At 46.5% G+C, this 26,536-nt stretch overlaps 1 protein-coding gene across 2 annotated transcripts in view; it reads left to right on the top strand.

Moving 5' to 3' along the window:
• Nucleotides 1-19,128, top strand: part of lmln (leishmanolysin-like (metallopeptidase M8 family)) — a 166,089-nt gene extending 146,961 nt beyond the window's left edge. For both annotated transcript variants that reach the window (XM_072473178.1, XM_072473179.1), the window contains 2 exons: nt 7,404-7,614; nt 17,464-19,128. In XM_072473178.1, coding sequence (XP_072329279.1) covers nt 7,404-7,614; nt 17,464-17,564 — 312 coding nt within the window. In that variant the 3' untranslated portion in view covers nt 17,565-19,128. The remainder of the gene's footprint in view (nt 1-7,403; nt 7,615-17,463) is intronic.
• Nucleotides 19,129-26,536: the final 7,408 nt, after the last annotated feature.

A 26,536-nucleotide genomic window follows, 5' to 3' on the forward strand; every position in this document is an offset into this window, starting at 1 on the left:
ATGAACAACATCGACTCCTCAGCAACGGCTTACATTAACACTGCAATGAAGTTACTGTGAAAATCCCCTAATCTCCACACTACGGCACCTGTTCGGGCACACTAAGGAAGAATTCAGAATGTCCAATTCACCTAACTTAGCCATAATTCTGTAGTGGGTAAATTGTTAGAAGATATTCTGAGGGACAGGGTTGACAGGCATTTAGACAGGCAAGGGCTAATTAGGGAAAGTCTGCATGGCTATGTAAGGGGAAAGTCATGTCTCACCAATTTGATTGAGTTTTTTGAAGGGGTAACCAAGAAGGTAGATGAGGGCATTGCAGTGAACATTGTCTACATGGACTTTAGCAAGGCCTTTGACAAGTTACCGTATGGAAGGTTGTTGCAAAAGGTTAAATCTCACAGAATCCAGGGTGAGGTAGCCAATTGGATACAAAATTGGCTTGGTGACCGAAGCCAAAGATTGGTTGTGGAGGGTTGTTTTTCAAACTGGAGGCCCGTGACCAGCGGTGTGCCTCAGGGATCGGTGCTGGGTCCACTGTTATTTGTTATATAAATGATTTGGGTGAGAATGTAGGAGGCATGGTTAGTAAGCTTGCAGATGACACCAAGATTGGTGGCATAGTGGATAGTGAAGAAGGTTATAAAAGATTGCAACAGGATCTTGACCAATTGGGCCAGTGGGCTGATGAATGGCAGATGGAGTTTAATTTGGATAAATGTGAGGTGATGCATTTTGGTAGATCAAATCAGGGCAGGACCTACTCAGTTAATGGTAGGGAGTTGGGGAGTGTTACAGAACGAAGAGACCTAGGGTACAGGTTCATAGTTCCTTGAGGGTGGAGTCGCAGGTGGACAGGGTGGTGAAGAAGGCATTCAGCATGCTAGGTTTTATTGGTCAGAATATTGAATACAGGAGTTGGGACGTCTTGTTGAAGTTGTACAAGACATTAGTAAGACCACACATGGAATACTCTGTTCAGTTCTGGGCACCCTATTACAGGAAGGATATTGTTAGACGAGAAAGAGTGCAGAAGAGATTTACGAGGATGCAACCAGGACATAATGGTCGCTATAAGGAGAGGCTGGATAGGCTGGGACTTTTTTTCCTGGAGCGCAGGAGGCTTAGGGGTGATTTTACAGAGGTTTATAAAATAATGAGGGGCATAGATAAGGTAGATAGTCAACATCGTTTCCCAAAGGTAGAGGAGTCTAGAACTAGAGGGCATAGGTTTAAGGTGAGAGGGGAGAGATACAAAAGAGACCAGAGGGGAAATTTCTTCACACAGAGGGTGGTGAGCATCTGGAATGAGCTGCCAGAGGCGGGTACAATTTTTTCCTTTAAAAAACAGACAACTACATGGGCAGGGTGGGTATAGAGGGTTATGGGCCAAAAACGGGCAAGTGGGACTAGCTTAGTGATAGAAACTGGGCGGCATGGACAAGCTGTGCCAAAGGGCCAGTTTCCATGCTGTAAACATCTATGACTCTAAGCACGTCTTTCAGGACTTGTGGGAGGAAACCGGAGAACTTGGAGGAAACCCACGCAGACACGGAGAGAACGTGCAGACTCCACACAGACAGTGACCCAAGCCGGCAATCGACCCAGGTCCCTGGCATTGTGAAGCAACAGTGCTAACCACTGTTCTACCATGCCACTCATTTAGATGAGGGAACTAAATGTAATATCTCCAAATTTGCAGATGACACCAAGTTGGGTGGGAGGGTGAGCTGTGAGGAGGATGCAGAGATCCTTCAGTGTGATTTGGACAAGTTGAGTGAGTGGGCGAATGAATGGCAGGTGCAGTATGATTTGGATAAATGCAAGGTTATTGCAAAAACGAGAAGGCAGACTATTATCTGAATGGCCATAAATTAGGAGAAGGGAATGTGCAACGAGACCTGGGTGTTCTCGTACACCAGTCATTGAAGGTAATAATAATAATCGCTTACTATCACAAGTAGGCTTCAATGAAGTTACTGTGAAAAGCCCCTAGTCGCCATATTCCGGCACCTGTTCGGGGAGGCCGGTACAGGAATTGAACTTGCGCTGCTGGCCTTGTTCTGTATGACAAGCCAACCGTTTAGCCCACTGTGCTAAACCAGCCCCAAGCATGCAGGTACAGCAGGCGGTAAAACAGGCAAATGGTATTCTGGCCTTCATAGCGAGAGAATTCGAGTACAGGAGCACGGATGTCATGCTGCAATTATACAGGGCCTTGGTGAGGCCACACCTGGAATATTGTGTGCAGTTTTGGTCCCCTTACCTGAGGAAGGATGTTCTTGTTCTAGAGGGAGTGCAGTGAAGATTTATCAGACAGATTCCTGGGATGGCAGGATGAACATATGAGGAGAGATTGAGTCGGCTGAGATTGTATTCGCTGGAGTTCAGAAGAATGAAGGGGATCTCATAGAAACCTATAAATTCTAACAGGACGAGACAGGGTAGATGCAAGAAGGATGTTCCCAATGGTGGGTGTGTCCAGAAGCAGGCGTCACAGTCTGAGGATATAGGGTAGACCATTTAGAACACAGATGAGATATTTCTTCACCTAGAGAGTGGTGAGCCTGTGGAATTTGTTACCACAGGAAGTAGTTGAGGCCAAAACATTGTATGTTTTCAAGAAGCAGATATAGCTCTTGGGACGAAGGGGATCAAAGGATTTGGGGGGAAGGAGGGATTAGACTATTGAGTTAGATGATCAGCCACGATCATAATGAATGGGGGAGCTGGCTCGAAGGGCTGAATGGCCTCCTCCTGCTCCTATTTTCTATGTTTCTACAGATAGTATACTCTATATTCACCATGATATGTTTGAAATGAATACAGTTATAGGGTAAGAATATTGTGTAAAGTTTATGTTTAATGAAATCGGTATTCCATAAGAGTGCTATTGAGATTCCACAATAGTTAATAGAAATTGTACTATCTCAGTGTAACTCCCAAGTAATATTATAAACTGCAGATTAAAATCTCAAACTCTTGAGAAACATTTTTCTTCTCGGGTAGTAATCATTGGCACTCATCCTGGTGTGAGCATGTGACTAAAACAGCATTTTCTAGTAGAGTTTTAAAAATATGATAAAAATCTGAAATAAAGACAGAATACTGCAGAAAATACACAGTCGATTAGTGGGCATCTACAAAAGGAAGATAGACAATAACTCATCAAAAAGATCCTGTTGAAAATGTTTCATCAGAAGAGTCTCAATCAAAACATATTTTGCCATCAGCTGCTGACTAACTATTGTCAGGTTGGGCCTATACCCAGTCAAGTTTAGAAGAATAAGAGGTGATCTTATTGAAACATCTTCGGTCCTGAGGGAACTTGACAGGGTAGATGCCAGGAGGATATTTCCACTTATGCAGGAGACTAGGGACCAGATTCTCCATTTCTGAGGCTAAGTGGGAAGGATCTGAGGCATTTTACATGGAAAAATTCAGCGCCGTCCCTCACCAATCCTGTGACCGGTGAAGGGCTAGCAACCACACCGTATAAAAATCCCGGCCTCCACAAAATAAACAGCAGGAGAATGGCCTGCTATGGTCGCACCGTAAAGCATGGCGCTGGCCATGCACGGACCCGGCCTACCAGACACTGCCCCCCTGGTCACCCCCCACCAGTCCCCCCAGCCCTTGTGAAATGGCCCCTGGCCAGAAGCAGGTCTCTCACCCGACTGTGGCGAAGCTGGACACAGTCTGCAACTGCCACGCCGGGTTCCAGCACGGCTGAGACCGCGTGGTCAGGACCCGGCCCATCGGAGGCGGAGCATCACGGGAGGGCCTTCAGGTGACGCACTGATATATCCCAACGGCATACGGAACCTGCGTCAAACCTGCGTCCCTGATTTCGGCATCAAAAGGGATTCTCCGCCCAATCGTCGATTACGAAATCGCCGCCGGGGAATGGAGAATCCTGCCCCAGAACAATGGGATATGGTTTAGAATAAGAGGATTCCCTTTTAAGACTGCGATGAGGAGAATTATGGGGGCAGACAGGAAAATGGAGTTTAGACCACAACCAGGTCAGGCATGGTCTTATTGAATGGCAGGGCAGACTCGAAGGGCTGAATAGCCTACTCCTGCTCCTAAATCCTATGTTCCCAACCCACAATTTATTTTCAGTGTTTCCATTTAGGGGTCAAAACCATGGATGCCGAGACTTTGATGGATCTTTGATTCAGCCATTGAGAGTTCACAACATAAATACAGAAAACAAGTTTCTAGGAACAGAGGATATACAAACGTCACCATTTCTGAACCCATCATCTACAATCTGAACCACAGATGCAGCATACATAAAAGAATCCTAAAATCTATCACTAAGTTTGAAATAAACAGTAAAATATAGGCTTATCACTTGTCTGAAAAATGTATAGCTACAGAACAATTGAAAGGTCTCTGCTCTTGATTACACTTTACAGCTGCCTAAATGATTGAAATAGTTTGTTGAATGTAGCATTGATAAAATGATGTTTTTTTTAATCCTGATTTAACAACAAATTTTAAACTTTATTTGTGCTCGACCTCCTTAAAAAGAAAAGCACCTGCTTATCTAGATAATGTTCAACACTTGCTGTCTCACCTGGCTATTTTAAAGGCCAGATATTTGGAATTTTCAGTTGAACAATGTCGGCAAGACAAGTGACAGTGCAGTTAACTTTCAGCAGTGATTTATGGCCAGGAGCTTTGAATATCTGATTTCAATAATCGGGTGCTGAGAGTGGATGTTCCAGTGGGAAAGGTTTACTCTGTGTTTCTTTAATAGGCTGTTAATCAAAGACGAATACACAAATATATTTTGAATCTTTGACCTGACTTGTGGAAGTACACTGACATATATGTACAGGGACAGCACCAAAATTAAATTACCTGGTAATTTATCACATTTCAGGTTCTGAGATCTTGTAAGTGAACTGGTTACCATTGCAACAGCATAATAGTCATTACATTTCATTCATTGTATGTGTACCACTTTAAGATGTTTGTGAGAGAAATGATGAGATTCATAAATAGGAATCTTTGAAAAACTTGATAAATTAGAAAATCTGATCATGGCCTTATTTTACTGAAAAGATGTTAATAATATATAACATAAGAACTCGGAGCAGGAGTAGGCAATTCAGCCACTCGAACCTGCTCTGCCACTCAATATGATCATGACTGACCTAATCTCAGCCTCATCTCCACCTTCCTGCCCGCTTGCCATAATCCTTCATTGCTCTACTAATTAAAAACCTATTTGTCTCCTCAAATTTGTTTAGTGTTCCAACATCCACTACACTCTGGGGTAGAAAGTTTTACAGATTCTCAACCCTTTGGGTGAAGTGATTCTTCATTTCTGGAGTCAGGCGTGCTGCTGTTGCGCCACAAGCACAAGTGTCATTCCTCATTTCTGTTTTAAAATGCCATCCCTTAGACTAAAACTATGGCCTCCCATTCTATAATGTCCAGCAAGGGGAAACATCCACTCTACATCTACCCTGTCAATCCCCTTTGGCATCTTAAATACCTCAATTAGATCACCTCATTCTTCTAAACTCCATCAAGTATATGCCTAAACTGTTCAATCTCTCTTTATAAGACAAGTCCTTCATCCCTGGAATCTTCTCTGAACCGCCTTAAATGCATTTACATTCTTCCTCAAGTCTCAGACTGAAAGGACGATCCTTTAAAACAGAGATGAGGAGGAATTTCTTCAGCCAGAGGGCGGTGAATCTGTGGAACTCGTTGCCGCAGAAGGCCAAGTCACTGAGTGTCTTAAGGCAGAGATAGATAGGTTCTTGATGAATAAGGGGATCAGGGGTTATGGGGAATAGGCAGGAGAATGGGGATGAGAAAATATCAGCCATGATTGAATGGTGGAACAGACTCAATGGACCAAATGGCCTAGTTCTGCTATGTCTTATGGTCTTTAGTAAGGGGACCAAAACTGTGCGCAGTACTCCAGATGTGGTCTCACTAATTCTCACTAACTTGCTTTCACACCTATTTTAGTGTGACTGCAAATTTGACTATGGTGCACTCTATCCCTGCATCCAAGTCATTAATATAGATTGTAAATAATTGGATCCCAAGGACCGAACCCTGTGGCACACCACTAATTGCAGTTTGCCAACCAGAAAATGACCCATTTATCCCGACTCTCTGCTTTCTGTTGGTTAGCCATACCTCAATCCAAGCTAATATATTACCCCCAACCCCATGGGATTTTACCTTGGGTATTAACCATTTGTGTGGAACCTCATCAAATGCCGCCTTGACGTCCAGATACACTATATATACAGGCCCCTCATTATCCACTTTGTTTGTTACGTCGTCGAAGAATTCTAGCAAATTATTCAAACACGACTGATGGATTGCATTTTGACTTTCCAAATGTCCCATCACTACTTCCTTAATAATGAATCCAACAGTTTCTCAACAGCAGATGTTAAACTAACTGTTCTATAGTTTCCTACTTTCTCCCTTTTTGAACGGGGGCATTACATGAGCCATTTTCTAATCCATTGGAACCAGAAAATTTTGGTACATTATAATCTGTTAGTGAAAAAAAGCTACAGGTGCTGGAAATCTGAAACATTCAATTTGGTTGCAGATATCATTCAAATTTCTTTTTGGCATTCAGAAAATTATCAAAGGTGGAAGGAGAGAAAACTCTGAGCAAGAGACCAAGCATCCTGATGTATTGTTTACTAATTTTTTTAAAAGCCTTAAGTTTTGAAACTGAAACATTTTCTGAGTCACTTAGCACATGGCACTTAGTAATCTCTATGGTTGACCTAACCCCTGGCAATTTAAGTACTGGAACACTGTTCAACTCTGACCTAATAATTTTGTATTAACAACTATGTCATAACAACTATGTCATAATTTTGCAACATCTGTGGCAAAATATGAGTGCACTTTCAAAAACAGAAGGAAAAAAGGGAAGCAAAAAGTTTGATTTTATTTTTGTCTTTGCAAACATGTGCAAAAGAAAAATGGCTGGTTAGCTCAGATGGTTAGAGCGTAGTGCTCATATCGCCAAGGTCGCAGGTTTGTTCCCCGTACTGGCCAACAATGCAAACCTGCCACGGAATCACCTCCTCGTCTCCTACGTTTTCAGACAACCTGTCCAGTTGTGCCTCCGCGGCATTTTGACTCAGCTGCGGCAGCACAGAGTCCCTTTCGGGGGCTGGTTTAGCACAGTGGGCTAAACAGCTGGCTTGTAAAGCAGAACAAGGCCAGCAGCGCGTATTCAATCCCCGTACCGGCCTCCCCGCACAGGTGGCAGAATGTGGCGACTAGAGGCTTTTCACAGTGACTTCATTTGAAGCCACTTGTGACAATAAGCGATTTTCATTTCCAGACTATGCTTTGTAATTTGAAAGATAAATTAATCTTTCTGTTTTGGTCCTTAGGTTTCCTGTACAACTGAGGGACTGATTGTTTGGGTTTCTGATAAGTCCTATTTATGCAGTCGAGCAGGGCAAGTACTAGCTATTAATGTTATGAAGAATGACTGGGTCTACGCAGGAAGCCTGGTATGCCCATCTTGCTTTGACTTCTGCAGTACTTGTCCACCAGAGCGTGATCCACCATTAAGTAATTTCACAAGGACGATTCCGATAGGTAATGTATATTTTTTCTTGCAGTGTATTTGTTGTGCGTCTGAGCTATTTTGTTAAAAGACCATTGTCTGAACCAAAAATAATAATAAACTTAATTCAGAACTATGTTATTATGTTCGCCATCATTCCATACTATTAGGATTTCTGAATCTTGTTAAAAATTAAGATATATCTTGTAAATTGTTAAGTATACCACATTGTGGTATTATTACACGTGAGGTAACTAAAGCAACGTGTATTTTAAATGAAATATGTAATGTTGAAATGTTTTCTTGCCCCTGTGATAAATCATGTATTCTCCGTGTTTTAGGAGTGGGTATAAAGGAACTTATTTATGCATGTTGCACTCCTGCAATCTGAATACTGTAGCATGGGCTGACCCTGAAAACTGCAATGGGAGTAGACAACATGCAATTAGACACACAACTTTATACTTTGATTCAGGAATTTGTCTGAGGGAAAGATTTAGGTTTTCACCTTCTGCGTTCCGTGGAACATTTCTTACCCACTGAGAACACAGGATCTTAAAATCACCCCTTATGATATTCAACAGACCTGCTAATCATATTTTGCAAATACTTGGCCCACCAGTAAATGACAAACACCTGCAAGTTTCAGAGCATAACTTTGGTTCACTACACATCCTTTCAAGCATCATATGCCTCAGTGTTTGTTGTAAGATAATAGTATTGGGGCATACTTTGAGATGAATGATCAACTTCCCCTGACACTGTTTTGATAATCATAGAATTTACAATGCAGAAGGAGGCCATTCGGCCCATCGAGTCTGCACCGGCTCTTGGAAAGAGCATCCTACCCAAGGTCAACACCTCAACCCTATCCCCATAACCCAGTAACCCCACCCAACACTAAGGGCAATTTTGGACACTAAGGGCAATTTATCATGGCCAATCCACCTAACCCGCACATCTTTGGACTGTGGGAGGAAACCGGAGCACCCGGAGGAAACCCACGCACACACGGGGAGGATGTGCAGACTCCGCACAGACAGTGACCCAAGCCGGAATCGAACCTGGGACCCTGGAGCTGTGAAGCAATTGTGCTATCCACGAGGCTACCGTGCTGCCCAAATGAAAATCGCTTATTGTCACCAGTAGGCTTCAATGAAGTTACTGTGAAAAGCCCCTAGTCGCCACATTCCGGTGTCTGGTACGGGAATTGAACCGTGCTGCTGGCCTGCCTTGGTCTGCTTTAAAAGCCAGCGATTTAGCCCAGTGAGCTAAACCAGCCCCCAAATGTCACCGCTTTCATTGTGTGTGCACAAATTGGGCTGAATTCTCCTCGTCCCGACATCAGCAGCTAGAATTGCGATTGGATGAAGAATAGCGGGCAATGCAAAAATCGTGATTTGCACCCGGCGCTGATTTCGACACCATGCTTGAGTCCCCCCACTGGCAGCATTTGTGAATTTTATGCCCCGTGCCTGTGGGTCCATGCAAAACTGTCTGCATGGATTCAAATCTCATTAGTGGGTTGGACACAATGCTCCACCCCTCCAAGATGCCCTATCCCCCTCAGGCGGTGGTCACACGTGCGCAAATTGGTGCAAGTATTTACAAGCGTGGCCTGGACATCATAGCTGTTGAGGGGGAGCAAGAGAGTTAAAAAAAACTATTAAAACATGTTAGGCTCGCTGGGGGTTGGGTGCCTGGGCCTGGGGGGAGGGGCGAGGAACGACTTGGTCGGGGTGTCCCACTAGGGCTCGGGGTGGCTCAGAGAGCCTCTGATCATGTGAGAGCCACCCGAGCCATCCTGAAAACCCTCAAACCCCAGCAGTATCATCAAGGGGGTGGGCTTGGCCAAGCTCAATCACCGCCCCACCAGTTGGCACTACTCAAGTGGAGCCCCACTGCCAAGGAAGCAGGGAATTAGGAGAGCTTATCTCAGCCAAAGGGCCTGAGTCTGTTGCCCAACCTGGGAAAGAGGGTGTCCCTCCTCAATGGCATCGAGCAGTGGGCCCACTTCAGACTCCCAAAATTGAGGGGGTCAGATCTTTTCTGAGCCATGTGTGGTCAGTGGAGTGGTTATAAGCAGCTCCAGCTTGTCAAGTCCTTTAGCAGAAACATTAGCCCCAGAGGTTATGCCGCCAGAGGGGACGGGAATTATTTCCAAACAAAGAACAAAGAACAAAGAAATGTACAGCACAGGAACAGGCCCTTCGGCCCTCCACGCCCGTGCCGACCATACTGCCCGACTAAACTACAATCTTCTACACTTCCTGGGTCCGTATCCTTCTATTCCCATCCTATTCATATATTTGTCAAGATGCCCCTTAAATGTCCCTATCGTCCCTGCCTCCACTACCTCCTCCGGTAGTGAGTTCCAGGCACCCACTACCCTCTGCGTAAAAAACTTGCCTCGTACATCTACTCTAAACTTTGCCCCTCTCACCTTAAACCTATGCCCCCTAGTAATTGACCCCTCTACCCTGGGGAAAAGCCTCTGACTATCCACTCTGTCTATGCCCCTCATAATTTTGTATACCTCTATCAGGTCGCCCCTCAACCTCCTTCGTTCCAGTGAGAACAAACCGAGTTTATTCAATCGCTCCTCATAGCTTATGCCCTCCATACCAGGCAACATTCCAATACAAGTTTGCAGTGCTGGCCGATTTGCATGTCCTTAATCTCAGAACAAATAATGCCCCCAACAGGAACGGGAATTCCACGCTATTCAGTTATAGCAGGAACACCATGGTCGCAATTTTCTGTAAAAATTTCAAGTGCTATAGCAAGCAGGAATTGCCACAAGTTTGCCGCCGCTCGGCCCAGCAAGGCCGTCATCACTATTCAACGTTAATTGATCTACCTAACGAGGCTTCTCGGCCCGAATGAAGGCTCGCCAGCTGATTCGCCGGAACTGTGCTCGCCAGCTCCTCACTAACAACGTCGAACAGCACTTAAACGACGCTTGTTCAGCCAACCCCATCCAACTCGCAACAATGGCGCCGAGGAGACCAGCCCCAAGATTCAGGGGTGCTGACCTGGGTAGGCTCCTGGATGCGGTGGAGGCCAGGAGGGATGTCCACTTCCCCCGAGGGTCCCAGAGAGTGAGCCACAAGGCAGCCAGTGCTGCCTGGGACGAGGTTGCGACAGCAGTCAGCTCGGACAGTGTGACCAGGAGGACTGGCCTTCAGTGTCGGAAGAAGGTCAACGACCTACACCGGGCAGCATGAGTGAATAGACACCAACCCCCCACCGCCCCCAACCTCCAAGGGAGCATTACCCAGGTGACCCCCAACCCTCCCTCCATCCCCCTCCCCCTTCAGCACTCCCCCCACCCACCCTTTCAATCCTTCCTCCACCCCAACCCTCCCTTCACACTCTCCCCCACAACTGTGAACCACGCATGTGTCTAACGATGCCCTCTCAGTGTCTCCTCAGGAAAGTCTCTCCCATAATCGGCAGGAGAGGGCCCAGACTGGCGGTGGGGTGCCGGACTTGCGAATTGTCACCTCCTACGAGGAGCGGACCCTGGAGGTGACTAGTGTGGCCAACGACAGGGCAGTCCGCCATGCGGAGGCTGGCGGACGGCGCAGAGGTGAGGGACTACCAGGCTCCACCCATAGGACCTGTCAAACGTGAGTAGTGATTGCCTTACTGACTGACCCCACCCTCCACCAGCGCAGATACACACACCTCGGTGGGAAATGTTAATGATCAGGCTTCTGGGCCACAATCTGGTGAGCATCACACTGCTACTGATGTACATCTGGTGGAGGCAGGAACGCCCAGGCGAGACAGCAGTTGGAGGTCTGCTAGATCACTGGACCCAGCTGGAACAGAGTTATCCGGGGCTGATGGGGACGAAAGGGACCAATCTGGACGTTCAGAGGGAGATGTGAACATCACTCTAGCAGACCCATAGCCGATTGGAGGAGTCACAGAGTCTATGGGCGCAGGAGATGACGCCGGCAATGAGTGGAGGTGGAGAGCCTGGTGCCCAACGTCGGCACCATTAGTGAAGGTGTCCAAGGCGTCACGCAGTCGGTGACGGCCATGGCTGAGGGTCTTGGCAGTATGCCGACCTTGATGGGGTTCTGAGAGACGTCCTGCTCTCACATGGGAATGGCCAAGGCACTGCGGCGCTTGTCTCAGTGGGCATGGCTGAGGCACTACAGAGCATGGCCCGATCAGTGGGGGATGTGTCCCAGTCACTGAGGGGCTTCACCGAGGTCATCGACATGATGGGCGGAATATGGGGATCGACCAGGGTTGGGAGAGCCAGATGATGCAGGGGCAGCCGGGTCTTGGAGCAGCTGCCCCTCCATCCCAAGGTGAACACCAGAGCCCTATGGGCACCGGCCGGCTGAGTGCCAACCCGGACCCGTCCCATGGGGCGGCAATGGTGGCCACCAGCACTCCCGTGTTCCACCCCCATGATGAGACCGGACCTCGGGGGTCAGAACATGGGACAAAGCACTACAGCTGTGCATGTGCCGTCAAGAAGTGAGCCGGGGACCTCCGGCCCCAGAGGACGCCCGCTGGGGCAAAGAAGGCCACGGGATGAGGTAAGCAGCTGGCTGCCTCCACCTCTGATGTGCACCCTGGGGAACATCAAGACGTAGTGGTAGAGCAAGGAAGGCCAGGCACGCTGAGCATCACTGAGGGCACCGGGGGACGGTGGAGTTGGGGGCCAGCGGGGCTGTAGGGGAGGCACTATCAGGAATGGGGTATAATAATAATCTTTATTAGTGCCACAAGTAGGCTTACTTTAACACTGCAATGAAGTTACTGTGAAAATCCCCTCGTCGCCACACTCCGGCGCCTGTTCTGGTACACTGATGGAGAATTCAGAATGTCCAATTTGCCTAACAAGCACGTCTTTCGGGATTTGTGGAAGGAATCCGGAGCGCCCGGAGGAAACCCACGCAGTCACGGGGCGAATGTGCAGACTCTGCACAGACAATGGCCCAAGCTGGGAATCAAACCCGGTCCCTGGCATTGTGAAGCAACAATGCTAACGACTGTGCTATCGTGCCGCCCCAGGGTATTGTACAGGACATTAAACAACTTACTGAACAAACATTATGATGCCTCTGTCACTTTCTTCCGCAATGCGGGCTAACCCCCGGACCCTTTGCCTGTCTCTCCAGGCAACGCCCTCCTCCCCGTGACACCAACCCACCCTCCGGTAATGGTCATGTCCCGGGAGCTGTATCCCATCCCTTGGGTGTTCGGATGTTGGCTGCTGCGTGTGTGGTGTTTACTCCCACACAGTGTCCAGGCATCAAGGAGCGATCAGAATGCTAAGCAATGACTCCCACTTGCTACATGGCCTGTCTACCTACGGAACCCATTTGGCATGTGTCAAGTGCTCACTTAACCACGATTGCCAATTCCCTGTTAGCGATTGCCTTCAGCCGCACAGCCAGAAGCTGCAGCAGTCGGTGGGGGTTTGGGGTTTTCGGGACAGGATACTGGCATGGTAGAGCATTGACTGACTGGCAGAAGGCAGAGAGTGGGGATAAAGGGGTCTTTTTCAGGATGGCAGCCGGTGACTAGTGGTGTTCCGCAGGGATCAGTTTTGGGACCACAACTATTCACAATATAAGATGTGGAGATGCCGGTGTTGGACTGGGGTGAGCACAGTAGGAAGTCTTACAACACCAGGTTAAAGTCCAACAGGTTTGTTTTGAATCACTAGCTTTTGGAACACTGCTCCTTCCTCAGGTGAACCTGAGGAAGGAGCAGTGCTCCGAAAGCTAGTGAGTCACAATGTATATTAACGATCTGGAAGAAGGAACTGAGGGTATTGATGCTAAGTTTGCAGATGATACACATATGTAGATGTACAAGTAGTGTTGAGGAAGCAGGGAGACTGCAGAAGGACTTGGACAGGCTAGGAGAGTGGGCACAGTAGTGGTAGATGGAATACAATGTGGAAAAATGTGAGGCTATGTACTTTGGTAGGGAAAATAGAGGCATAGACTATTTTCTAAATGCGAAAAGGCTTCAGAAATCAGAAGCACAAAGGGACTTAGGAGTCCTAGTCCAGAATTCTCTTAAGATTAACATGCAGGTTCAGTTGGCAGTTAGGAAGGCAAATGCAATGTTAGCATTCGTGTTGAGAGGGCTAGCATACAAGAGCAAGGATGTACTTCTGAGGTTGTATAAGGCTCAGGTCAGGCCCCATTTGGAATATTGCGAGCAGTTTTGGCCCTTTATCTAAGGAAGGATGTGCTGGCCTTGGAGAGGGTCCAGAGGGGGTTCACAAGAATGAGCCCCGGAATGAAGGACTTGTCATACGAGGAGCAGCTGAGGACTCTGTGCCTGTACTCGATTGAAGGATGAGGGGGGATCTAATTGAAACTTACAGAATACTGAGAGGCCTGGATAGAGTGGATGTGGAGAAGGCATTTCCACGAGTATGAGAAACTAGAACCTGAGGGCACAGCCTCAGATTGAAGGGATGAGGAGGTATTTCTTCAGCCAGAGGGTGGTGAATCTTTGGAACTCTTTGCCGCAGAAGGCTGTATACACCAAGTCACTGAGTGTTTTTAAGACAGAGATAGATAGGTTCTTGATTAATAAGGGGATTAGGGGTTATGGGGAGAAGGTAGGAGAATGGGTCATAATAGCATGGTGGAGCAGAGCCAATGGGCCCAATGGCCTAATTTTGCTCCTATATCTTATGGCCTAACTCTGTCAGGGAATAAAGTGTACATTGCTGAAAAAAGAGACGAGCTGTCAGTCATTTTTAGTCCTGCACTCATTGGGACAGATTCAAGAATGCCAAATGTCAAATAATTTATATTGCATGAGAAAATGGTGCTGATTTATTGGCAAGTTGATTGTGATATTACCACAGAACTGTTGTTTACCCCATTCCTATTCATTCAAAAAGTTACAATGTGTGGGCATGTTCCTTTTTGTCTACAGAGGACAGGTCCTTGCGTATGAATATATGCAGCTTCTAAGGGAGACAGTGGGGTGTCGTAGTATTGTCTTTTTTATTGGAAATCTTTTCTTGAGGCATTTATAATTTTAACATATTAACATTCTAAATAACAGAACGATCCAACACACACAAAAACAAAAGGCGAACTTGATTTTCTCTAGCCTGAGAAACTCTGCCATGTCAGTGACCCACACCCCCGACTTTGGAGGCTCCGAGTCCCTCCATCCCGTCTCTGGGCCACCAGGGAGGCAAAATGTCAGCCTTTCTCCCCGCTTGGGCTCCCGGATCTTTCGGCACTCCAAATATTGCCACCCCTGGACTCAGAGTCACCCTCCCTTCCAGGACCTCTGACATGACATCTGCGAATCCCTTCCAAAATCCCCTCAGCTTCGGACACGCTCAAAAAGTACACAATTCACCAGACTTCCCCCGCACCTGTCCTCCGCCTCCTCAAAAAACCTACTCGTCCGGGCCACAGTCATATGAGCCTGTGGACCACCTTAAACTGGATCAGACTAAGCCTGGCACACAACGAGGATGCATTGATTCTTTTCAGGGCCTTCTCCCATAGTCCAACCCCCCCCCCAAAAAAAACCTGTCTTCCCACTTCCTCTTCACCTCCCCGATTGGGACCCCTTCCCACTCCATCAATTCCTTATATATTTCCGAGACCCTCCCTTCCCCAACCCCTATTTTTGACATTGCCTTATCCTGTAGTCCCCTTAGAGGGAGGCGAGGGAAGCTTGGAACCTGCCTCCGGACAAAGTCCCGCACCGACAGGTACCGGAATCCGTTCCCACCCGGTAACTCAAACTCCTCCTCTAGCTCCTCCAGGCTCGGGGAAACCCTCCTCAATGAAAATGTCCCCAAATCTCTCAATCCCTTCCCGCTGCCACCTCCTAAACCCCCATCCAGCCCCCCCGGAGCAAACCAGTGATTATCATAGATCGGTGACCACACCGACGCCCCCTCCAGTCTCATATGCTGTCTCCATTGCCCCCACATTCTCAGGGCTGCCACTACTACTGGGCTTATTGAGTACCGAGTGGCGAGAACGGCAGAGGTGCCGTTAACAGAGCCTCCAGGCACGTGCCCTTACACAATGCCGCCTCTACCCGCTCCCACACTGACCCTCCCCCACTACCCACTTCCTAACCATCGAAATATTAGCCGCCCAGTAATCATTAATAAAGTTTGGAAAGGTCAAGCCTCCCTCCCCGAGCCTCCGCTCAAAAGGACCTTCTTCACCCTTGGGGCTTTCCCAGCCCAAATAAAACCCGAAATCGCCGCGTTCATTTTCCTAAAAATGCCTTTGGGATAAAGATTGGGAGACACTGAAACACAAACAGTAATCTCGGGAGGACTGTCATTTTCACAGTCTGTACCCTCCCCGATAATGTCAATGGGAGCACGTCCCACCGACGGAAGTCCCCTTTTATTTGCTCAATCACCCTGCCCAAATTTAGTTTATGAAGCTGACCCCAGACCCTTGCCACCTGAATCCCCAGATAGCTAAAACTCCTTCCCACCATTTTGAACGGCATCTCTGTGTAGTGGGATTGTCATGGGACAAGTATTCCAGAGACTCAGGGTAATGTTTGGGGTTCGTATTCCACCAGGGCAGATGATGAAATACAAATTGAATAAAAATCTGTAATTAAAGGTCTAATGGCGACCATGACACCATTGTCAAATATCGTAAAAACCCATCTGGTTCACTAGTGTCCTTTAGGGAAGGAAATCTGTTGCCCTTCCCTGGCCTGACTTACTCCAGATCCACTGCAACATGGTTGACTCTTAATTGCCCTCAGAGATAAGCAATATATGCAGGCGCAGCCAGAAACGGCCACATCCCATGAACACATTTTTGAAGTGTGTCACATTGTGAGCCTGACTGATGATCTGAAATTGTTAAATAAATGATTGCCTCCTTAGAAATTTGGTATTCTTTTGTCTGTCCTAATGAATAAAAGATGAAAAGCTTTGACAGCATGTCCCCTTTTTCAGTGGTACTCAAGTTCTGCACTACAAGTATACTTGTACAAAACTACAAAGTATACATGCACATTTAAAAATGGAAGCTGATTAATGCGTTTCCAGCAATGGTCTTTTAACAACCTTAAAAACAAACATTTGAAAATCCTGTTAGCTCCATTTGTGATTAAGTAACAAAACTCTTTCTAAAGTGAACATCTTGAATGATTGACCAAAAGCTTACATATTTCCTCATTTCTAAAACGTTTTCAGCTAGTTTGTGTTCTCAGACTTACAAATAAAATATTTTAACATTCAGCTTATGTTGTTAATCTCCAAAGGAGATGTTTTGGTTCAGTGAGGAAGGAAAATTCTATGTAGCACTTCATTAAAAATGTCCACCGTATCTTTCAATTCAAAACTGGCATAAAATAGTCATGGAGTCTATCCCGATGGAATTCCTGACATCTGTGGTCCGTTCTAAGTCCGATACATTCCGTAAAGTGGGACCCTTATCTCAAATTCATAGGCTCCACTTTGTCTGACCACCTGCAAGGTTTCTCAGGAGCTATATTGCAAGTTGTGATCTTGCTATACATAAAGGTGTGCACCTTGATATTCATCCTATCAAGAAAAATAAATGTCCATTGGCAGCATGGCCTTCTAGCAGTGATATTGGCTGGAATTCTCCGGTCGTTGCGATTAAATTTTCCTGCCGACAGCGCACCCCCACCACCGGGTTTTGCGGCAGCATGTGGTGCTTACAATGAGAAATCCCATTGAGAGGCGGCTGAGAAATAAGCAGCTGGCAGACCGGAGAATCCGCCCATTGTTATTATAATGGTTGAATCTTCACAAAACATAATAAAGCAAATGGATATGTTCTGTGGTCCAGAAAATTTAAATTATTTCAGTAATTTTGAGATTTTGTTAATGTTTTTTTCATTAACTCTAGATCCTTGCTCCAGCTCATCAGGACTGGTAGTTACTCTTTGGTTACTAGTGGCTAACTTCCTCCCTCTGGTCGTTGGCTTCTTCCTTTGTGTGTGGAATTAACTTCAGTGCACTCTCTTATCAAAGGATGTTCTAAAGTGGTCCAATTTGAACACTGCCAGAGCAAAGCATTACTTTTCGACGGAATCTACCAGGTGCTTTTACCAAAAGGACTGAATTCTATCTTCTTGGTAGGTACGCGGCATGATTGCGACTTTTAATCTCAGTTGATTAAACACTCCAAGAAACCATGGCTATGTCGAATGACATGGGTGCTAATTCTATACTTTGTGTATTGAACAAAACTGAACTACCTCTACAATACTCCCATGGTAAAATGAGCTAAATCTTCCGTGATTACCTGAATAAGCTCAGTGATTTTGAACATCATATATAAATGGTACTGACTGGCACAAATTGTCGAGTAGACTTCACGAGCATGTCAATCATACAATTACTATTTGCACTTGTGTTGCTTGTTTTACTGTTTACTTGTGCCTCAGTTTTATCAAAAAATCCTGCACAATTGTTAATGATTGGTAGAACTTCTGTATTGATGATTCTGTGAACACCAGAAATTTGTTTTGATTATTGTTCTATTCTAAGTTAAGAAGGTTTACTTCGGATGTCATGTATAGCAATAAGTAATGGAGCACATTGTCACCCATTTTGTAACTCTTTCTTTGCACTGTATGTTCTCTAATCTGATGAAAAGATGCCTGGAATCCTGGGCACCATAGAAACTGGGTATACAACATTATTTAAAAGAATAAATCAAAGGATTAAAATAAAATATTGAAGATTAGTGGATAACATTTCCACTTTTTCCACTTAGATCCCTAATGGCTCAATGGATTTAGACATTGAATTGCTAAATAAAAAAGGTCCCAAGTAGGGGCAGGCTCAGTTGTGATGCTCCACAAGGATCAATTATTGTGAATACTTACGGGAAAGGCTTGTAAATGAAGAGTTGTCACTTGTGTGAGTTATTGATGGGTGCCAAGCACCTGTGCCCCAACAAGTCCGTTTTTAAAAAGCTTATTTAAGGTAAAATTACACCAGATGGCTCCCTTTACGATGGACCCATAGAAGTCAAGGCAGTCTATGTGAGGTCATTTTATCTGTGATCATTTAATCAGAACATTTGAGGGTAAAATTACCAGGATTTTACTGGTCAGGTAACCATCCTGAACAGGGGAAAACAAGTTTCCAATTTGGTATCCCTTTGTTATTTTGTGGTGGAGAGTTGAATATTAAAGAATTATGATTGTGCAATATATGTTTTGCAGGCACGTATTAGTGTTAGTCAGTTCTGGTTTATTTTTCTTGATAGGGGCAGGGGTACGAATCACAAACTGTGTTCCATTACAAAGCAGATCGGGTAAGCTTAGCTATGTGAAGAATTGCTGGACTTGAGAATTACTGCTGTTAAGGTAACAGTTTTCATGTGCATTGCAGTTTTACATTCCACCAAACAAAAAGAAAATGTGACACAAAACTACTGTCAACTGTAATCTTTTAAACTGTTCTGTGGTCTACTTGGCACCATTTCATAGATTTCACAAGGTAATAATGTAGACCAATTAATTTTACTTGACACTATCAATAAAAAATGACCATGGCTTTACAGTGGTGTTGTGCATCCTTTTCCTAGACATGCTTTGTGGATTTGTTGGTTCAGTTTTAGGGAAGCAGTCTAAGCTATTGTAGGCATAAAAACATAAGTGTTATACTTACTGTTAACTGTTACTTGAATAATATTAGAATGTTCATACCGATTTGATTTTGTTGTGTGCGTTTTGAATGTAGGTCTCAAGAATGTAACCAATGTATCTCAGGTTATGCATCGTGAATGTCAGCTAAACCCATCTATTTCGATACTTACAAATATTCTGGACAACTCTTTGTGCATTATGCTGTTAACTGTGAACTTATCAGACACTTTCTAGTCAAATATAATACTTGCTAGTATGAACAAGATGAAGATAAAACTATGTGTAATATATCCAGTGGGTTTTTTTTCAGATTGTTTCCCAATAATTATATATTAGGAAATTCATTGTGTAAACATAGGTGACTAGCGACTGCCGCACTTTGTTTATTAGAATGTTCAAATGTGCTTTTTATATTTATGTAAATTTAAGAAATGTTGTAGATTATCCTTATGCTCTTAGTGGTTAGGTCTAGAAGAAGTAACTGACCTTCATAGGTCGCTATTTAGATTATAAATGTAACAATTGCTAAGAGTATTCAAATAACTTGTTTTTGAAAACATTGCAAAATGGAGAATGATGGGAATTGCACTTAAAATAACCATTACACTGGATTGGACAATTTATTATTTGTTAAATTTACTATCAGTTTCAGTGAGATTGGTTTACTCCGTGTGACTGACGTCTGGGCAGGTTCTTGAGAAATCCATGGAATGTGTTTTGGTCGCATTTGGGGTGTGTTCAACAACAGTTTGCCTGTTAATTCACATGTACCTCATACATTCCCTGAATGTTAAGAGTATAAGATAGATAATATAAAATATTTAATCTTTCTGATCTTGTATAGTAAAGCATTTCTTTGATTGTTCCAAATCCGTGGAATCCTGTGGCATTTTGTACTTAGTATGTGTCTTGAAACTCAAACTGTTTACTTTAAACAAAGCGTTATTGGTCCTGACCTGGGTCTCACCAACAACTTGGAATCTGGCTAAAGATCATAACATATATGATTTACAACTAGTTAGTGGATGTATTTATGATCTATAGCACTCTGATCTGAATATTGCTGTTTAGCTTAGCTTGCCCCCTTGCAACTTGAAGAAATTTTCTTTGGAACAATTACCTTCACAATCGAGTGTGTGATAAATGCATCATACTGAACATTTACAAACCAAAACAACCCTAGATATTTCTATTTATTTGGATTGATTAAGGTGATCTGTGCTACAGTTGTAGAATCCAAAATTCTAGGTTTAGGTAATTCTGACTTCATTGTGCCAAGACAGGCACTGTCCGCAGTGAACTACAAACAAATCTATTAATGGATAAATAAAAAACAGAGGAGGTGTTCTCAAGTAATGTAATGTTACAGGACTAGTTTATACCCCTAAAGGACAAGAGCTCTACTAGGCAAAAAAGCAGCCATAAACAAAAAAAATAAGGGCCAACATAAAAATAAAGGCTAAAGCATATAAAAATACGAGTAAAGATCCTGATATTAAGATATGCAATGAACAACAAAAGTTGATTAAAACGTTTTTTTTAAGAAAATATTTTATTGAGGCATTTATAATTTTAACATTTTCACATTTTAATTAAACACATGCAAAAACCCCACAATAACGTACCCAACTCCCCCCAGCCCTAAACCCTAACTACTAACTACCCATACATTAGATTCCCTGCCCTTATTCGTCACTTCCATGCCCCCTCCCCCCGACGGTCAATTTTCCTTGAAGAAGTCGATGAACAGCTGCCACCTCCGAGCAAACCCCTGTACTGAACCCCTGAAGGCGAACTTAATGTTCTCGAGACTAAGAAACCCTGCCATGTCACTGACCCAAACCCCCGACTTTGGAGGCTCCAAGTCCCTCCATCCCAGCAAAATCTGTCGCTGAGCTACCAGGGCGGCAAAGGCCAAAACGTCGGCCTCTCCCGGATCTTCCGCCACCCCAAATATTACCAGCTGTAGACTCGGAGTCACCCTTTCTTCCAGGACCTGTTGCTAACTTTTGGTTGGCTCTTAATTCGTAATTTGCTCTGTTTGTTTAACCTTTGCTCTAGTCACCAGGTATCTTTATGATACCACCACGAGGTTCAAGTTCAAGTACTGATCAATAACTCAACACACCAATTAGTAAGATTCAGATCAAAACACATTTATTATATACAGTTAGTCACTACTTATGCATATAACTCTACGTTCTAGACTATTTCTATCACTAAAAGGCCGATATTTAGCGTTGGAATTGGCCCACCAGGTCAGGGGAACAAATGACCTTTCGTTCAGGTCCTGAGTCTGCAGGATTCAAAAGCTGGTATGGACTGGTAGCTAGGAGCGCCTATCTCGTAGCGAGCGTTGACTGGAGACTTACTTGGTTGATGTGGCCACTTGGGCAGTTCACTCTCAGGGGTTGATTCGCGTTGTTGAGTGACCCTGCCAAGAAGGCCGATTTGAACTTGGGGGCTTTACTTTACAGTCCCCAGGGGCTTCCGCCCTTTGGGGCGGACCCCATACGTGGTTCCAAATGATTGGACTGCGTCCCGATCACTTGGACCCCGTACCTGGTTCCAAATGATTGGACTGCGTCCCGATCACTTGGATCGATTTCTCCAATACTGGAGTTGTTCCCTGATCGCTGGGCGGTCCCTAATTGTCCGTTGGCCATCCTTTGTCTTGGCTCCTGCTGGCGCCGAGGAGTCTGGCTTGGCTTTATTCACCTTAAGTGTTACAATTGTGCCTTGGAATCGCTCTTTACTATGCAGATGGCTGCTGGTTTCAGTGCTGTCTGGTTTTTGCAAGTTCCAATACACAAAAACTTGCTTGTTTTTGCCTGTGTTGGCTGAATTTCCCTTTAGTCTTTGCGGTCCTCCATTTTAAGTCGGGAAGTGGCCAACCCAGGTGGCTACAGACCTCTGACATGACATCTGAAAACCCCTGCCAGAATCCCCTCAGCTTCGGACACGCCCAAAACATATTTGCCGGTTCGCAGGGCTCCCCCCACACCTGTCCTCCACCTTCTCAAAAAACCTACTCATCCGGGCCACAGTCATATGAGCCCTGTGGACCACCTTAAACTGGATCAGGCTAAGCCTGGCACATGACGAGGTTGCATTGACTCTCCTCAGGGCCTTGTCCCATAACCCGACTTCCAAGTCCCCACCCAGCTCTTGCTCCCACTTCCTCTTCACCTCCCCGATTGGGACCCCTTCCCACTCTATCAGTCCCTGTATATTTCCAAGACACCTCCCCCAAACCCTGTTTAAGACATCATCTTATCGGACAAAATCCTGTACCTGCAGGTACCGGAACCCGTTCCCACCCGGTAACTCAAACTTGTCCTCTAGCTCCTCCAGGCTTGGGAAACCCTCCTCAATGAAGAGGTCCCCAAATCACTCAATCCTTGCCTGCTGCCACCTCCTGAACCCCCCCCGGAGCGAACCGGTGATTGTCTAAGATCGGTGACCACACCGACGCCCCCTCCTGTCTCAAGTGCTGCCTCAACTGCCCCCACACTCAGGGCTGCCACTACCATTGGGCTGGGGGAGTACCGAGTCGGGGAGAATGGCAGAGATGCCGTTAGCAAAGCCTTCAGACTCATGCCCTTGCAAGATGCTGCCTCCACTTGCTCCCACACCGACCCCTCCCCCAGTACCCGTTTCCTAACCATCGATATATTAGCCGCCCAGTAGTAATTCATAAAGTTCGGAAGAACCAAGCCCACCATTCCAGAAGGACCTTCTTCACCCTCGGGGCTTTCCCGGCCCATATAAAACCCGAGATCGCCGCATTCATCTTTCTAAAAGATGTTTTGCGGATGAAGATTGGAAGAAACTGAAACACGAACAGCAATCTCGGGAAGACTGTCATTTTCACAGTCTGTACCCACTCCGCCAGTGAAGGTGGGAGCACGTTCCACTTGCGGAAGTCCCCTTTCATTTGCTCAATCAACCTGCCCAAATTTAGTTTATGAAGCTGACCCCAGACCTGTGCTACTTGAATCCCGAGGTACCTAAAACTCCCTCCCACCACTTTGAACAGCATCTCCCTCAGTCTCCTCTCCTGCCCCCTTGCCTGGATCGCGAAGACCTCGCTCTTGCCCATATTCAGTTTGTAACCTGAGTGTCAACCAAATTCCTCCAGCATTCCCATAATTCCTGCAATTCCCCCCCCAATGGGTCTGTTATATAAAGGAGCAAATCATCCGCATAGAGCGAGACCCAATGTCCCACCCGCCTCTCACTATCCCCCGCCAAATGTTCGATGCTCTCAATGCCATTGCCAAAGGCTCTATGGCCAGGGCAAACAGTAGTGGGGAGAGTGGACGCCCCTGTCTCGTCCCCTGGCACAGACTAAAATATTCTGATCAAACCCGGTTTGTCCTTACATTCGCCACCGGTGCCTGATATAGCAACCGGACCCAATCTACAAATCCCTGCCCAAACCCAAACCTTCCCAGAACATCCCACAAGTACTTCCACTCCACCCGATCAAAGGCCTTTTCTGCATCCATGGCCACCACCACCTCGACCTCACGCCTCTCCGCATTCCTCCGGTCCACCTGTAAAATTTTGCCTACAATCTGTCCAACTCGACCCACTCAGCCTTCTCCTTATGGGCCCAAATTGAGATGAATTCCCCCCTAATAACCGCCTTCAGTGCCTCCCAAACCCTCCCCGCCAAAACCTCACCCGTGTCCTTGATCTTTATATAACCGCAAATGGCCTCCCTCACCCGCTCACACGTCTCCTCCAACGCTAACAACCCCCATCCAATCTCCATTGCGGGCGCTGGGCGTCCCTTGCTAACTTGCAAGTCCACCCAGTGTGGGGCGTGACACCACAATTGCGGAATGTTCAGCATCTACCACCTCGGCCAGCAGTGATTTGTCCATCACAAAGAAGTCTATCCAGGAATATGCCTCATGCTCATGGGAGTAGAATGAAAACTCCTTACTCCTCCGGCTCCCAAATCTCCACGGATTGACACCTCCCATGCACTCCATGAACCCCTGAAGCTCCTTTTCCATAGCTGATACCTTCCCAGACATAGAACTCGACCGGTCAAGCCTTGGATCCAGGACCGTATTGAAATCAACCCCCATAATCACTCAATGTGAATCCAGGTCCGGGACCTTCCCCAGTACCCGTCTAACAATTTCAACATAATCCCTGTTTGGGGCATATATATTTACCAATGCCACGGCCATTCCCTCCAGCTTCCCACTAACCATAACATATCTACCCCCTGCGTCCGCTTCTATATTCCCCACCTCGAATGCCATCCGCGTATTAACCAAGATCGACACCCCCTCGATTTAAAGTCTATCCCCGAATGGAACACCTGTCCAACCCATCCCTTCCTTAACCTAATCTGGTCCCCCAACTTCAGATGTGTCTCCTGCAAAATGGCCACGTCCGCCTTCAGTTGCCTCAAGTGCGCAAATACAAGGGCCCTTTTGACTGGCCCATTCACTCTCAACTTTCCACGTGACCAGCCTGGTCGGGGGGCAACCCGCCACACACCCCCTTCCCCTGCCGACCAGCCATAACCTCTCCTAGGTCAGTCTGCGGCCCCGCACTTCCCCTGGCCCGCCCTCGGGCAACTACCGTGATCAACCCTCCTCCACTTTGAAAGTCCCCTCCCCGTCAGCAGTATAATCCAACCCCCCCCCACTCCTATCTCTCCTCCCCCCCCCCCCCCCCCCATCAATCTTCAGCTCACCCCCCACTTTGCTTCCGTCAACTAGCCCACCTTTTAGCCTGGCAGCCCTCCCATGGTGCTGAGCATTCTACCCTCCACTGATTCCCCTCCCCCTCTCTTAGTGCAAACAGTCAAAACAAAAGCAAGAAGTAAAAACAAACAATCCCTCCCAAGGTCCGAACACAGAGACCCACCCCTCATCCCTTAACAAAGCACTGCCAAACCGACCTAACCCCAAACAGAACCGAAGAGCGGAAGAAACGAAAGAAATCCAAACAACATAAACCCAAAGTTTTCTTCAACATAGTTGAGTACTCCTCAATCAAAGTTCAAGATGCTCCTTCTCCTGCCAGTCTATTTTTCTTCATAAAGTCCGCTGCCTCCTCCGCCGAGCCAAAGTATAACTCCCAGCCGCCATAGGTCACCCATAGTCGAGCCGGGTACAGTAGTCCGAACTTTACGCCCTTCCTGTACAGGGCCGACTTGACCCTATTAAAACTCGCCCTCTTTGCGAGCTCTGCTCCCAGGTCTTAGTACACTCTAATCTTTTTTTAAAATATGTTTATTCAAAATTTTCAACCAAACACTCCAGAAAGTGTTTGCTGCTGTTTCGACCTCCACCTAGTGTTCCGCGAGAAAGTCTAGGAACGGTTGCCACCGCCTGGAGAACCCCTGCACAGACCCTCGCAAGGCAAACTTTATCCTCTCCAACTTAATGATTCCTGCCATGTCATTGATCCAAGCTTCCATGCTCGGGGACTTTGCATCTCTCCACATTAGTAGGATCCTCCGCCGGGCTACCAGGGACGCAAAGGCCAGAACTCCGGCCTCTTTCGGCTCCTGCACTCCCGGCTCGTCCGATACCCCAAATAGTGCTATCCCCCAGCTCGGATTGACCCGGGTGTTCACCACTTTGGACATAGCCCTTGCAAAGCCCCTCCAGAACCCCTCCACGCCGGGCACGTCCAGAACATATGGGCGTGATTCACTGGGCTCCCCAAAATCTCACACATCTGTCCTCCACCCCAAAAAACCTACTCATCCTCGCCCCTGTCATATGCGCCCTATGTACTACTTTGAACTGTATTAGACTGAGCCTAGCACATAAGGAGGAGTAATTGACCCTGCCCAGGGCATCAGCCCACAGACCCTCATCCAGCTCCTCCCCGAGCTCCTCCTCCCACTTGCCCTTAAACTCCTCCACCGAGGCCTCCTCCGCTTCCTGCAGCTCCTGATAAATCGCCGAGACCTTGCCTTCTCCAACCCATACACCCGAAATCACCCTGTCCTGAATCCTTCGTGCTGGAAGTAGCGGAAATTCCCTCACCTGCCATCTCACAAACGCCCTCACTTGCATATATCTAAAAGCGTTTCCGGGAGGCAACCCAAATTTCTCCTCCAGCGCCCCCAGGCTAGCAAGAGTCCCATCTATAAACAGGTCCCCCATCCTTTTAATTCCTGCCCGATGCCAACTTAGGAATCCCCCATCCATCCTGCCCGGCACAAACCTATGATTATCCCGTATCGGGGACCAAATTGAGGCCCCCACCTCACCCCTATGTCGCCTCCACTACCCCCAGATCTTCAATGTCGCCGCCACCACCGGGCTCGTGGTGTTC

The sequence above is a fragment of the Scyliorhinus torazame genome, chromosome 2 (genome assembly GCF_047496885.1).
Source record: "Scyliorhinus torazame isolate Kashiwa2021f chromosome 2, sScyTor2.1, whole genome shotgun sequence".
Lineage (NCBI taxonomy): Eukaryota > Metazoa > Chordata > Chondrichthyes > Carcharhiniformes > Scyliorhinidae > Scyliorhinus > Scyliorhinus torazame.